General features: G+C 34.1%; 2 protein-coding genes across 2 annotated transcripts in view; one reads left to right on the forward strand and one right to left on the reverse strand.

The window, feature by feature from the left end:
- Nucleotides 1–15,807, forward strand: part of dcr-2 (dicer-2) — a 28,522-nt gene extending 12,715 nt beyond the window's left edge. Inside the window, exons 24-34 of the mRNA XM_013317983.1 lie at nt 416–527; nt 1,284–1,465; nt 2,227–2,463; nt 2,807–2,942; nt 10,669–10,860; nt 11,499–11,603; nt 12,553–12,708; nt 12,956–13,167; nt 13,816–13,969; nt 14,572–14,756; nt 15,153–15,807. Of these exons, the coding sequence (XP_013173437.1) occupies nt 416–527; nt 1,284–1,465; nt 2,227–2,463; nt 2,807–2,942; nt 10,669–10,860; nt 11,499–11,603; nt 12,553–12,708; nt 12,956–13,167; nt 13,816–13,969; nt 14,572–14,756; nt 15,153–15,309 (1,828 nt within the window). The 3' untranslated portion in view covers nt 15,310–15,807. The remainder of the gene's footprint in view (nt 1–415; nt 528–1,283; nt 1,466–2,226; nt 2,464–2,806; nt 2,943–10,668; nt 10,861–11,498; nt 11,604–12,552; nt 12,709–12,955; nt 13,168–13,815; nt 13,970–14,571; nt 14,757–15,152) is intronic.
- Nucleotides 3,305–9,213, reverse strand: Jheh-lp1 (juvenile hormone epoxide hydrolase-like protein 1). Its single transcript, XM_013317984.1, has 7 exons — nt 9,083–9,213; nt 6,951–7,130; nt 6,048–6,437; nt 5,244–5,401; nt 4,660–4,850; nt 4,122–4,347; nt 3,305–3,709 (listed from the first exon to the last, which is right to left on the reverse strand). Exons 2-7 carry the CDS (start codon nt 7,128–7,130, stop codon nt 3,484–3,486), a joined length of 1,371 nt encoding a protein of 456 aa, XP_013173438.1. The 5' UTR covers nt 9,083–9,213; the 3' UTR covers nt 3,305–3,483.
- Nucleotides 15,808–16,148: the final 341 nt, after the last annotated feature.

Consider the following 16,148-nt stretch of genomic DNA (forward strand, 5'->3'; position numbering starts at 1 on the left):
AACATTTTAAATACTGTTTTCAATTAGCTAAAACTTGTAGTCAGAATGTCTTGTGTGTAACGTTTATTAAAATTACGCCTTATAATACTTGTTCAAACTTTATGATATGAAGGAAAAAAAACAAATTTAAAGATAAAAGACGTCGCCCTGACTGCCCGCAGGAATTTAAAAAAACTTAGTAAGTCTATGTATTCTTGCAGACTATGTTCTACATCTATGCCAAATTTCAGCGAGATCCGTTGAATTCTTCCGGAGAAACCTTCAAACAAACATCCATCCATCTAAATATTCGCATTTATAATAGTAACATTAGTAAGTGTTGGTTGTATGCGGCTTGATTTTATAACTTACCTTGTTTTGATTTTGGTTTGGTTTTTGATATGGTTTTCTCAGAATCAAATTGGTGTTATTTCAGAATAAACAATCCTATAGATGAGAGCGCCCCGAGGCCTGTCAAATTAATGTCCATGAAAGATAGTGTATATCAGCTGCAGAAACAAAAGATTAACAAAGAATATCCCTGGGAGGTAAGTTTTATTTAAAAAAAAAACTTAATTATTAGCCTATGTCTTCCAGACTATGTACTATATCTTTGCCAAATTTCAGCAAGTTCCATGCAGCTGTTCTGGAGATACGTTTTAACAAATATACATTCATCCAAACATTCGTATTTTTATTAGTAAAATCCTCCAATGTATGACTATTTTCGCAGTCATTATCCTTTATTCCAGATATAGAATAACTTATACACAGACGCCAAGATTTACTCTCACAACACTGAATAATTGTGTAAGGTCGTTTACTTTATAATTTATTTCTTATACTTACAAATTAAAAAAAAAAATATAACACTAACAAGTTTTTGTCAAAATAAAGCTTAACTAAGTAGTGTTACAAATAACATATTCAAATTAAAAAAAAAGTTTTAACACCATTTATATTTACTTTACCATAAAATCTATGCGTTCAAAATAAAAGAAAGAAAGCTCAATGAACTAGCCTGTAAGATTCTACAGACGATTCCGCATCGATTGGTCATAGTCTCATATTAATTTGTTCAAAAGTCATAGATAGGGAATGTTAATTTTATTTAGATTGAGATTAATCCATCCAAAACGAATACGAGTATAACTTTTCAAGTTTTTTTACCAATGTAAGTGACTAAAATAATCTTAGGAAATTCTACTGTCGAAACACCATTTAAAAAAACATTTTATCCATGTCTTAAAAAAAAAACAAAAAGATTCGGTCGTAATAAGGTTGAAAAATATTTTTTTGATTAGGAAACCATGGAGCCAATTGATATAGATCGTAACTTGAACACAGTGACCGTGATGGATGTCGAGTGTTATGATGAGTTTATTAGCGCGCCTTTGCTCACGGTGCCTAATGCCGTGCCTGTTGTCACCCCGAATATCACGGTCGCACCGCACATCTCCGCCGCCATATTGCCACCACCGATCATGTGAGTTTGATCAAAGAAATTATTCATCATCAGTTAACTATATGTCCCCACCGAGAGGCTCGGAGCCTACCCTAAGTTAAGGGTGATTAGGCCATAGTCAACCACGCTGGCCAAGTGCGGGTTGGTTGACTTCACACATATCTTTGAATTTCTTCTCAGATATGATCCTTCCTCGTAAGAAAGTCGGATAAATGTACATATGTAAATCGGAAAGCGAAAAACACATTGCTACAAGGCGGGATTCGAACCCAGGACCTGCAGATTGCAAGTCAAGTGCCACTCCTGGGCCACCGACGATCTTAAGATATTTTTAATTGCAATAAATTTGATATACTTCGACTTGGAGAATATTATCACATTCTTAGCGTGCGTGCCCTTTAGATACGCTATCATTATGACTATTTGAGATTTTTACATGTATGCTTAACATTTTTTCTCGAATTTAATTAATTCTTTTCGTTCGTTTCGTTCTTCTTAAAAGCAGTGAACGTATCTAACGGTGGGTTTCTGAGACCAAAATCCCCGTTTAAACATACTATTGTTATCTCTATTTTGTCAAAGATGAAGGGATGACGATATATTTTATAAAGATATTTTGGTGTCAGGAACCCATGGTTAATCATTGACGAAACAGTGATAAGAAAATTAGTTTTACAGGGATTTTGATCTTAGAATCCAGCAATAAGTCATTCAGTTTTGTCCACTTTAGTGAGCAATTCATGCGCTAGTAATTCGTTATTTATCTTGATTCAAAATTACAGATACAATGACAAGATAAATATACTATTAAAAGAGCCAATCGGCCGCGGACCGGAGCAGAGAGATATCCTGACAGCTCTCACAACCATCAAATCCCACGACAACTTTGACTTGGAGCGTATTGAGACTTTGGGAGACGCGTTCCTCAAGTTCGCCGCCACCTTGTATCTGTTCCATAAATTCCCCGCTCTGAACGAGGGACAACTCACTAACATCAAAGGTCAACTTATTGGCAATAGGTACATTTACAGTATTCTATATATTACTAGCTGTCGCCCGCGACTCTGTCCGCACGCAATTTAAAAACAACTTAATGAGTAGCCTATGTGTTCTTCCAGATTACGTTCTGGGCAAATTTCATCAAGATCCTTTGAACATCCATCTAAAAATTCGCAGTTATAATAATAATAACATAGTAGCTTTTGCCCGCGACTTCGTCCGTATGGAATTAAAAATTAGTATCCTCTGCGTTCTTCCACGTTGTGTTCTACATCAAAACCAAATTTCATCCGATCCATCCATAAATTATAAGTAAGACATTTAACGTTTTACTATTGCTATATTGTACCTGGTTTTTTTTAGAAATCTTTACTATGCTGGTGAAAAAATACGTTTGGGCGGTCGTATGAAGATTGAGGGATTCAGTCCAAGAACCGATTTCGTAGTCCCAGGATTTTTTGCCCCCAAAGAAGTTCAGGAGTTTATTGAAGAAAAGCGGGTAAGTTATTTCCAATTCTAAGAATTAATACGCAGTAATTTTTCATCCTTTAGTAATAATAAAAACCAATGTGATGTTTTCATTATAATGTATTTGTACATTGTTTTTATATAACTACTGGGAACCATTAAAGCTTAATATAATTAAACAAAACAAAATTAATTGTTGAAAATCATATTCATATCTCAAATTTTTCAAACGTAATTACATCATCAGCTCACTATACATCCCACTGAGGGTCTCGGAAACCCACCCTAAGGAGTTACTGTGACTTGTCAATGAAACGTCAGTGAAAATCAACAGAAAGTAATCAAATATTTTGCCTTAATATTATTAGATGTTATGAACTGAAAAATAGTATAATTAAAAAGCTGCATTGTGCAAAAATTTTAAAATTACGTATATCAGTCGCTTACTAAATTATTACTTAATTTGCTCATATGATGTTACAATTAACTATAAACTTCATATCACAAATAACTGATTGATCATATGATATTAGAAAACGCCTTAAACCAAAGAAAGAACCTACAAATTTATATTACAAATTTAACGAATTTCTCTTGCGGTACTCTAAAATAGCTGCCATCCCTTTGAATATGTCGTCGGCGAGCTCTTTAGGTACTTCTAAGCCGGCAAAATGGCCGCCGTAATCGTAAAAAGAGCAATGAACTATATTTTGGAACTTGTCTCGGAGCATCCACACCGGCATGTGCACGACTTCGTAGCGGAAGTTGACGACAGCGGTGGGCACTTTTGTAGGAATGCTGGAAAAAATAAATCGAATCAAAAATATAATTTATAAATTTTTTATCATTATTTCGTAATGAATAATGATAAGATCCGAAATCTTATAAATAAGTCCCCTTCCTACTACGTAGGTGGAAGTATAGATGTAATTATTTATTCCTGACTAGCTGTCGCCCGCGACTCCGTCTGTGCAAAATAAAAAAGAACTTAATAAGTAACCTATGTGCTCTTCCAAAATATATCTACATCGAGATCTATGCAGCCGTTATCAAGATACCTTCAAAAATCCATCCATACATCCAGACATTCGCATTTAAAATATTAGTAAGACTATCTTATCCGTGTGTCAGGTCTTATTATAGTAAACCGATCCAATAAGAATTTTCAAACTTTCATTGTTTGAAATCTTTAAGTGAAAAGGAAACTTACTTGTCAACAATCTTGGCCTCTTTATTGCTGCCCTCCGCGTACAGTCTGGTAGAGGTGACGATGCAGTTGGTGTTCCACAAAATGGTGAGGGTATCGAGCACGTCCTCCTGCTCCAAGGCGGCGAGACCGCTATGTTCAGTGTTCGTCTGGTCTCTGTTTGTGCACACGCCGATCTTCTCCATGACGTAAGCGGCCAAGCCCGCGGGAGAGTCAGTTAAGCCCACTCCTACAAATTATTTTATAAATATCAAGTTTTTCAGACGACGTTACTGTAAAAATGACTACAATAACCTGCTTATCATTATGGTCTTGAATTTTGCTTTATCCTATTCTTTACCGGAATAAAGTTACAATGGTAATAAATCATGTCACTCATTTTCTTAAAATGAACAACAGTACGACAACAGTACATTTGTTCATATGAATTTACATCTTAACAATAAAGGTACACTTTCACAGACGTACAATGAATAAGCACTGATTGCATTGTACGCAGACATTGTAAAGATCCCGATCGCATTCGAACATAAATACTCACCGATAGTATCCGGCTTGGTGGATTGTATATGCATATATCCGCTTTCTCTCAACAAGTACGAGAAGAGATCTGACAACGGGTACACTCTGTTCACGTACTTGGGATCCATTACGAAGTTGGGCACTAAAGATCCGAGGAATAGTTTCAAATAACTGTAAGGTCTGGAAGTTACGGCCATGGTGGAGTGGTATCTGTAATGAGCAATGATTATAAATATTACTTCTGTTACATTGATTTACTTGATACATTAAAACAGGGCTGGTTTTAGAATTTCCGGCGCCCCTTTTTTGCTTTCGGGCAAAAAAACTTTGAAAGAAAGGGGAACTTAGGGAGCAACGCAGGCGCTAGAGTCGGATATAACGTGAACCCTGTGCTCTGCGCCCTGAGCGGTTGCCCAACCTCGCCCTACTTCAAAGTTACTGCTTAAAAAAATATAGCGTGTTGTATTGTTAGAGATCTAAAGCAGACGGTAGTTTTAGGTCTTTTCCGGTCATTCCACTCATGTATGTAAAACTACTAAGCTTCAAAGACTGCAATCTATGTCTAATAAATAATTCTGTATATTCAACTCTTTGTATACTTACCCTAATATCTCATCGGGAAATACTGTAGTCATGTGAGTGGCGACATTCGATCCCCAATCACCGGCGTGGATATAGAATTGGTTGAAACCGAGGCGTCGCATCAGATTCCTCATTATCACGCCGATGTGCAGACCAGATAGGCCTGGTTTATTCGTGCCCTAATGTAAAATAATATGACATCTTACTAATATTATAAATGCGAATGTCTGAATGTTTGTTAGAAGAAATATACGGTATTACTATTTTAGTTGCCCAATTTTCATCAATATTTGCCTATTGTCATAGTATCGTTGGATTACTAGGTACGATGTATTGGAAAATAAATGCCGCATCAATTTCGGAAGGCGCGTTTTATCATTATTAGATTAAGTAATAATTTAATCAGCAATAATAATATAACACAAATTATAAATATAAAAACATTTAAAATGATCATTTTAATGTCAGATCCGATGATGTTTGAATGCATAAAACTAGTGAATATTTGTTCGGACGACTTTAAAATACGAAATTCCCGATCATTGTTATTTTTGTAAAAATGACAAAATCTAATACTATCCCCAAAGCTATTCCTGCAGTGGTACTTACAAAAGTGCAATAAATAATAAATGTTTTCTGCCTTTAGATAAATTATTTCAAGTTACAACCGGCTTCAATTGCTAACATCAATCTGACTTGACAACAGTATAAGGATAATAGATACGTTTGTACAGACGTTTTTGTAACAATTTATCTGTCTATAAATAGTACTGGTCTCATAATTATCTTGAAGTAAATTGATTCTAATTACACATATGAATTTACCTCAGAGAAACCAAAGCCGGGTAAATCTGCGGCGATTACTTCGAACACGAAGTCATATCCAGTTCTTTGGGTTGTTAACAAAGGTATTACTTTCTGGAACTCCTTAGATGAACTCGGCCATCCGTGTAACATTAGTAAAGGCAACGTTTTCACACCTTGCACTTTTGGTTTGACTCTGATGAAATGAATATCTAATCCTTGGACACGTGTCTTGTAACGTGGCAATTGATTTAAGCGGTTTGCCCTCTCCTTGAAATCGTACTTTTCAACCCAGTTGTTTAAAACTTTCTCCAAATATATTGTGTTCATTCCATATTCCGATTTGATACCTTCCAATGGTTTTGTGAGCGGACGCCTGTTTTTTAATCTGGATTTCAAATCTGCTATCATCTGTAATAAATTAAATCTACATTTCCTTCCTTAGAAAGCAATTCCGTAATAATTATACTATCTTGTGTTAGAAATTAATAAAATATTCATATAATCGCTATATAAAACACAGCAAAATAATATGCAAACAAATGTTAATCATTTAATGTTGAGTTATACGATGTTACCACTATAAGTTTTTTTTTATTATTATTTGGTGGTAAACGAGCAATCAGCCATCTGAATTCGCCGAAATGGCGAAGCGACCGCTGTTCAAATACATCAGCTATTGCTGATAGGTTGCCTACTTTTAATCGGCGAAGGAGGAGACGCACAGAAAGAGAAAATTTCCCCTTCCTAGGAGCCCCCATCGCCATCATCAAATTCCGTTCCCCCAGCCCATCGTTTCCTTATAAGAAGACATTATTCCTTCTACTAGTTTTTGTCGCCCACAAAGTTTGTTGCTTAGTTTGCGCTTGATTCTTCGAGATTAATACTTCTAAGCCAAAAAAATAATTTTCAATAAATAATTACCGTATCGTTGAATTCAATTTTGAACGGTCGAACACTCTCGTCTTCGTCTACTTTTTGTCCTTTGCCCCACCATCTCTCGTAATCAATTTTAGGTAGTTCGGGTGATCGCTGCAGGTAACTTATGAATCCATAAGTCGCAATCGCAATCAGAGCGACTAAAATTGTTAAAACTTTCAACATCTGTAAATAAAAAGTTTAACACATAATTTTTGTTACTTTCTTTGATTTATAGTTGCTTATGTACATATACATGGTACAAATACATGGTATGTAATGAAATGAAATTGACCTCTTTATGTATTTTATCGCATACTCTTTACCGAGATATAGAAATATTTTTTATTATCACCGGATGGTATTGTTTTTTTATAGCGTTTTTGTTACATTTGTTTTTTTTTATTAAAAAATCCTTAGTATGCTTTTTTCGCTGCATTGATATAACTTCATAGATAATCTAATAAAATTGGGTTAGGAGTATCAGTTAACTCATTAAATACATACATACATATTTTAAAAATATGTGTATGAAACATTACACATGATTGTTTTTGAGTTTTAAGTATATAAAGGCACGTGCATCTAGTACTAGTTATGAATAAAATATTTATTCTTGTCTGAACAGATATAAACTTTTAAAGCATCTATAAAAAATAGCAGACGCATATTAATTACACTCAACGTGCCATTCACGCAACGAGCTCTCAAAAAATAATGACTTAAAACATCTTGCTAATATTATAAACACGAATGTTTGAATGTATACATGGATGTTTGTTATCTTGTTATGGATTTTGGATCTCGCTAAAATTTGGAATATATAGAACATAGCCTGCAGTATCACATAGGCCACTAATTATCTTTTTAATTCCGCGCAGACGGAGTCACGGCCGACAGCTAGTATTTGTATAATACTGATGTTAACTCATGGATGTGTATGAACGTTCAATTTCCGGTTTCTTAATAAAAATAAACTAACTCGTTAATCTACACTAATATTAGCATAAGAGTTTGTTTAAACGCAAATCTCAGGAACTACGAGTTCGATTTGAAAAATTCTTTTTTTGTTGGATAGTCCGCCACTGGACCTATATACGTGAGTGTTTAGCCGTGTTTATATATCAGTTTAAAAAAAAGAAGAACATACAGACGAATTGATAACCTCCTCCTTTTTGAAGTCGGCTAAAAAAACCTTATAACGAAATGTTTAATTAATTTTAGTACCCCTCAAATTAGATATAACAATTTAACAGAAAAAGTTAGATGTATCTATGATTATTTAGTTTATTTAAGAATGACGTTGTATACTCAACGGATTTTTCACTTTACCAGTCAAGTCGGTTGCATTTTGTAGCAAAAAAGTTGGAGTCTTACTTAACGGTACGATGTTAATAAATACCGCTTGTTTAGCACCGTTTATAACACGTGTAGAAGAGTAAAGTTACATGTATTTTCTGCGAATGCAAGTATATCGATCCTCTATACGATACGTTACTTTTATTTTTCGAAAAGAACCGTATTTAGTTTCGTTAAGATAGGAGCAAAGAAAAATTACCTACATGAAATTGACTGCTGTATTTACTTTCTATGTTTTGAATGTAATTTTTGGGCAAAATAATAAAAATGCATATTCTGAAATCAGTTTAATCCGCCTTAGACTTTAGTAATTAAAAAAGTTATAAAGGTGTGCAGTTAAATTAAAATTATGTTAGTAATTTTGATTAAATTTAATAAATAATTTGTGAAAAGGAATTATAAATTTAAACGTATAAATGGTATTTGCGAACTGTGTTTGTATGAGTTAAAAAAAATATTTTTTCATTTAGGAATTGCTTACTGTTCCTCCTTTTTATTAATTGCGGGATTTGATTATGTATATCTTCTATTTACGATTTTATATAAAAACTACGACAGACAGAGTAATCTAAGGTAGGTATTTTACAAAAGATTTTATGTATTTTTAGTACCTAGTTTAAGGTTGGTCTGCCTATAAACAAAGTTACTGGTCATCTAAGATTCACCTATACCATCTTATTTAAAAATCTAAATATAAAGTAAATAATTACAATTAAAAAAATCTTGAATAGTAAACAAAAAGTAAAAAAAACCTGTTTATCGCATAAAAAACACCGTACCTTTTGTTAGCCAGTTGATCACTGCTAGTGTAAAAAAACAATGAACTGAGGCAATTTAAAACACGAGAGTGAAGAGACGTCACGACCGCTCGCTTCGGCGTCGCGTGCCGGAATTATGAATTTCGATGATGTAGATGTATTGAAACTAGTACCGCCTATCTACAGCCGATGAATAATATGACCTTGACCCTGTGCAAGCATCGTTGCTGGCCTTCAGTTAAAAAAAAAACAATTTTAATAATTTAATTGAAAATTAACGATTTAGGACTAAATCAGAGCGAAAAATTTTATTATACAGGAATATACAACAAAGAAGTCGCCTAAAACTAAAAATGAATATGTTCATTTTTTTTATAATTATTTAACTGTTACTCATGACCCCAGAGTCTTCAGAAAAAGGTGATTTAGACCTATGTACCATCAACAGCTGTTAACACGATAGCTATATATTTTACATATTATTATTACCATTTTTGTCCAGGTGTTCAATTCGACTGTTGGATTTGAATGTTGAATTATATTAAAATTACAATAACGTTCTCGTAACTCTTTTTATCGTTCTGGTTTGGTATACACCGTTTTATTCATTTGCTAATTTGTCTCCTTCAAGAAATACCCTGCAACTAATATCCAGTTTAAGTCAATGTCTTAAGTAATGTAAACATTATGACGGTATTAGTTTATTAATTATAACTACCTCTAGCACGTGACTTCGTTCGCGCGGTTTTGAAAAATATAGTAATAAATATAGCCTATGTTATTCGGTGAAAAAAAAATCTTTTTTTTTCTTTTTGTAAAGAGTAATTTCCTAATGGCAAAATAATTTTCCAAATCAGTCCAGTACTTTTTGAGTTTATTCGTTACATAAAAATACTAATAATTCCTCTTATGATATTAGTGTAGATAAGTAATTACTTTTTTCAGCTGATTCATTAGATTAGATATGACACACGATGAATCATGAATAAATATTATCGTGATAAATTTGTTCTTACCATAATTTTGTTACAAACTACCTGCTACCGGCATGCGTTGTAATTCCAAAGTCGAAAGTCTAAAGTCTAAGTAATGTTAAACAAACAAACTTACCTGATCCGATGTAGCTGTTATGTTTTTTCTATTATCTTATGTCATTCTTATGCATAAGTATGTTTTATATACTTCTTGGTGGAACTAACCGCGATAGCAGCGCCCCTCTCACCGGGACAAATCTCTTTGTAGACCATATAGTCACATACTGTCCAAGTTCATGCTATACGCGTGATGTTGCGTAAAATGCATTGAATCTTTCGTACTTAATACCATTATAACGTTTTAACGAGAGGTATCATTTTATTCATTTTCTATCCCGTAGTTTCATAAAGCGGGAAAAGAAATAGTCATGATCCTACGGGAAAATACATACAAACAAATTGATGTACAGTAATTTGGAGTTTTTATATTTGTTTTGATGTATATGGATATCATAGTTTAACTATAATGTTGGCAGAGAAACCATGTTCACTACTAATTAATATTACAAGGTTACATCTCTTTATATATCAAGTAAGGTCTAACATTAATTCAAATATCTTTGTAATTTCCAGATCAGACCGTCGTTCCTACTGGGTATGCAGTTCCCACTGGAAGATGCACTAAGCGGCAAGTTATCCAGTGACAGTATCGCGCAGATGGAGAAACGATACAAAGAATGCGACGGTGTGGCCGAACAGGAGCCGCTTTGGGGCGCGCAAAACTCCATGCAATGTTATGTGTCCGTCCAGGTCACGCACGACAAGGTACTGACTCAGATACAATGAAAAGAGACTTCGTCATATAACCAAAATCTCACTATAATCGCCCAGTATCAGTGTACAGTCAGCAGCATAAATATGTGTACATTTATAAATATTAGAAACTTGTACAGAGCACAGTTTAAAAAAAATATGTTTACAAATATTCGTCAATATCATGTATTGATGGTCAGAAGAAGCATATAAACGGACAACTGTATACATTTTTATAACCAATGGCTTCTAGAAGTTTTTAAAATTTAAAATTTGGAAATATTCATGAAGCTGACTGTACTAACGGTACTACTACGTCTAAACTCTTGATGATTGGTTTTCGACGACCTTGCTCAATTTTTTTTCCTGTGTTAATTGTAAGGAATATGAATTAGGATCTTCCAAGTAGTACATCATGAAAGACCTTTAACGCATCTTCAGATCGTTTAATAGTTTGCAAATGTATTACTTATTTTATGTTACCCCAGAACTTTATTACACTGACATGTGTTAGTACATATTGTCATCCTTTACATTCTGCTTGATAAGAAAGAGACAACAATATGTGCCTCTGATCAGTTTCTCGTTTTCGTTTCAAGTCGCGTTAACAATATTATTGTATAGTAATAATAATTAATTTTTATTTTCAGTCTGTGGCAGATTGTGTGGAAGCTTTAGTGGGCACTTATTTGATGCACGGTGGTATTTTGGGAGCTATCAAAATTTTGGAATGGATGAAAATTATACCCGAGAAGGTAACTATTGGTGCATTTGTATTCTTTTTTTTAATGATAGGATAAGTATCTTCATATAAGGAACTGTGGAATTTATTACGTATTTCAAATAAAACTACATAAGGTACCTGATTAAAGTAATTATCAGTATAATTGAGTGAAAACGAACAGATAGTGATGAAGTGACTTGCCAATTATTTGAAGATATTTTATGTAAAATACTTATTTATTGTGTAACATTCAATTTAAATATTAATAAAAAATAGCAATCATTAAATAGCTCTTAGATTAATTTTAAAAAGATAAAAGTCATGGACGATATCGTTTTACGTTTCTCACGGAAAACGCAAACTTAAATCGGCCAATGTTCTGCATTGCCGCGTACCTTAGAACTTTGTATGATACAATTGGCTTTGGATTCGTTTATGTTATTCGTTTCTTTACTTCTTTGTCATATTATATAACAAGTCAATTCCGAAATAAGTCAAAAAAAACTTGAGTAACTTTTTTTGTAAAATAAATATATAACATCAAGTATAATCCACTATCAGCTTAAAAAACAGAACTTAAATGTATGTGAATCAAAGCATTTTGCGAACAAATAAAATTTTAGTAGCTTATGTGTTCTTCCAGACTATATTCTACCTGTATGCGACATTTCAGCGAAATCCATGCAGCCGTTTCTGAGATACCTTCTAACAAATATCCATCCATCCAAACTTTCGCATTTATAATATTACTAACATAACTAGTCGTATTGAAAAAAAAATCGCAATTTCACTTACATACAAAAAGTTCCATGCCACTACGATAGTAGTATGGAAAGTGTTAATTGTTAAATTACACTGCAATGATATTCGTTTTAACACAATATGTCATGTTGTCTCTATTTTTTTAAAGAGAATTTGAGGGATGACGATATGTTACATGTTTCGAATCGAAATCAACAATTATCTTGTATTCATTTTAGGACAATTTAGCATCACTTTTAACAAGACGCATGACAACAGTGCTCTCAAAGAACACCGTACCTCTCACGGAGATCGATTTCCTATTAAACTACAGCCGACAAGATGTTGAGGAGATATTGAATTATAAATTCAAAGATCCCTCGCTTTTACTAGAGGTAAGTTTTATAAAGATAATCTTCGGCACAAGTTTCCGTATGTGCTGAGTAAAAAAAAAACTAATTAGAAGCCCTTATGTGCTTCCAAACTCTGTACATCCATGCCAAATTTCAGCGAGATCCCTTTAGCCGTTCCGGAGATACGTAATATTAAACATGCATCTCAATTTTGGTTTTTATAATATTAGAATTAAAAAAAATATCACTTAATTAGTCCCTAAATAATGATTAAATTGTATGTTTATAGGCTTTATCCCACCCGTCGTACATTCGCAATCGTTTGACAAGCTCCTACGAGCGGCTGGAGTTCCTCGGCGATGCGTTGTTGGATTTCCTCATAACGTCGCACATATTCGAGCAGTGCCAGGACTTCAAACCAGGAGATATCACTGACTTGAGATCAGCTCTCGTCAATAATGTCACATTCGCAGCATACGTCGTCAAACTGGGATTACAAAAGTAAGTCATGGTCGGAATATCGCATGAATCGTTGTCCAGAAACATAATTTTAGGTGAAAAGCACAAAGGCACTGCAATTCAAGGTCACCGCATAAAAATATCGCCTGCACATAGGTAATGACGAAAATTGCCATACTTGTTGGAATGTAGGTTTTGTCATGTTCTTTTCTGGTCTATGGACTGAAGTTATCCGACCAGCGGGGTTAGACAAAGTACATTTCTCATCAAAGCGATTTCATAGCGAACTTCAAAATTGTATGGAACTAACGCCAATAATCACGTGACTTATCGAAAGTTATTGTCATCATCATCATCATGTATACATTTTTGAAGTTCGTTGTGGAATCGCTTCGGAGCGAATGCACTTTGTCCAAACCCCCTGAAGATTGTGACAGTAAATTTGAAACTAAATTAGCGCCCCCTCTTAAAGTTAAAAAACATGTTATAGGATCCTTCTACTGTTGTCTTGCTATGTTTTTTTTTAAAGTCATTTTCTAGTTTCAAGTAGGTTTTACGTTTTTTTTTATTAGCGTCAATATGTAGCCCATAAACGTGCTTTATTCAGACCAGATTATTTTTTTATAATTTTACTCGAATGTAGTATTTTTATTTGGAAGTTTCGATACGTAAATGAAAAATTATTTTCAGATACCTTTGCTCGCAGCTCAACCCAGTATTGGGTGGTGCTATAATGGCTTTCGTAGAGCATCAGGAGCAGAGGAACCACGAGATAGTGGAGGATATTCTCTACCTCATTGAGGAGGAGGAATGTCAAGTTGCAGAATACGTTGAAGTACCAAAGGTATGAAAGCAGACAATTTTAGTAAATATTATCTTTGACTTTTAATGACAGGACCTGTCAAGCGCCGCATTCTCTGTCAAAGAAAAATGAAAATAGGTTGTCCAGTTTCTTGCTTATTTCGTGATTTTGTGTATAAATTTTTGAATAAGTTTGCGTTCGTCCGTGCAGTCAAATATATCATCAGCCTACTATGCGTCCTCACTAAGGGACTCGGATCCTACTATAAGTCAGGGATGACCTAGGCATAGACAACCACGCTGGCCCAGTGCGGATTGGTTGACTTCATGTCTATCTTTGAGTTTCTTCGCAAATATGTGCAGGTTACAGCACGATGTGGGGACATATAGCTAGCTAATGATATTTCCTAACTGACCGAGTAAAAATAAATATAATAATATTAGCTGTTGCCTGGGACTTCGTCCGCGGGGAATTAAAAAAAAGACAAAAACATATGTGCTCATCCAGACTATGTTCTATATATATATGCTCAATTAAATCGAAATCCGTTCAGCCATTGTAGTGATACGTTTAAACATTTATTTACAAACATCCATCCTTTTTTTTATAATAGTAATATAGACTATAAATAAAAATGGTTTTAGACTTTGAGCGACTTGTTCGAGTCGCTGGCGGGCGCGATCTACCTGGACAGTGGGGGTGATCTGTGCGCGGTGTGGCGGGTGGTGTACCGCATCATGCACCGCGAGATACACGCCTTCGCGCGCCGCATCCCGCGCCAGCCCGTCGCCGTGCTCTCCGAGATGGTCTACGCCTGCCCGCAATTCGGGTATGCAAAATAACCGATTGCCCGCGACTTTGTTAGCGGATAAAAATAGCCGATGTCCCTCCCACATACATCAGCCACCTTCCAAGTCCAGTCCAAGTCCCGTCAAAATCAGTCCACCCGTTTCTGAGATTAACCGGAACAAACGCGGACAGACATACATAATTGAAAAAAAAACAATTTTCGTTATAAACAAAGCAAATATATCATGTGTTTTCATTTTTTTTTCGTTATTACATACAAACAGTCCAATTTTATTATCATGTGTGATTTGACATTTTTTTTATGAAATTTGAATTAAGAAAATTAGTATTGTTCTTGTTTCATCAGTTCTCATGATTTAGGATTGACAAATCTGTTTGTAACATCAATTTTCGAATTTACAATTCTATGTTACAGAAACGCCACATTATCAAAGACTGAACGGTCAAAGGTGATGGTTCCAGTCACGTTTACGAAAGATGGCCGCCAGCACACCGTGTACGGAGTCGGCAGCAACAAGATGCAGGCAAAGCGCGCCGCCTCTAAATTAGCCCTCAAAGTCCTCGGATGTTGAACAACATAAACAAATTGTATAACAACATGTTTTATCTATACACAACCACCAATTCACAAATTGTATTCCTCAGATTTAAGATACATATGCCAAATTTTTTCAAGCCTAATAGTTGTAGCCATGTATTAAACGTGGTTTAGAGTTCTAATCCCATCATTCGTTTAAAAATATTTATTTTAATTTACCTGAAATCATTTCAGTGTTTCCAAATTCGCGATAAAATGTAAACATTTTTAATTTTTTTTTAATATAATAGCAACTAGTTTTATTTTTTATACAATCTGACTCTCAATGAATTTATTCAAGCCCGGAATGCTGAAGGGTATTTTCTTCCATAATTATATTTAACTATTTTTACACTGTAACCAAATAGTTATGTAATAATTGTCGGATTTTTCTTTTCTAAATCGCACCTTTTGTTTCCAAAAACGAATTTATTATTGTTTTTTTTATGAAATTGAATGATTTTGTTTCAAAACAAATTGTCTACCAATAAAATTTTATATTATTTATATCTAAGACTATTATGTACATATGTTAATTACTTTTATTACAATATTTGACGAAATAATTATATTAAAAAATTTTATATTGTACATTACTGTACTTGTAAAGGAATTTAATTTCAAGATGGAAGGTGTGTAACTGTAGGATACCACTGCATAAAAACAAATTGTCCTCTCAGTGAATATTTTTAGATATATCGGCAGTGGAGACCAATTGTAAGATTGTCACAAATGTGTAGGTCATTGACCTCTATAGATATGGACAGGTCGCTGCGTTGTTTCATTTGTTTGCTTGATAAAATCAAAATTTATATGAAATTTATGCACAAGTTA

This window comes from Papilio xuthus, unplaced genomic scaffold (assembly GCF_000836235.2).
Source record: "Papilio xuthus unplaced genomic scaffold, Pxut_1.1 DF826933.1, whole genome shotgun sequence".
Classification (NCBI taxonomy): domain Eukaryota; kingdom Metazoa; phylum Arthropoda; class Insecta; order Lepidoptera; family Papilionidae; genus Papilio; species Papilio xuthus.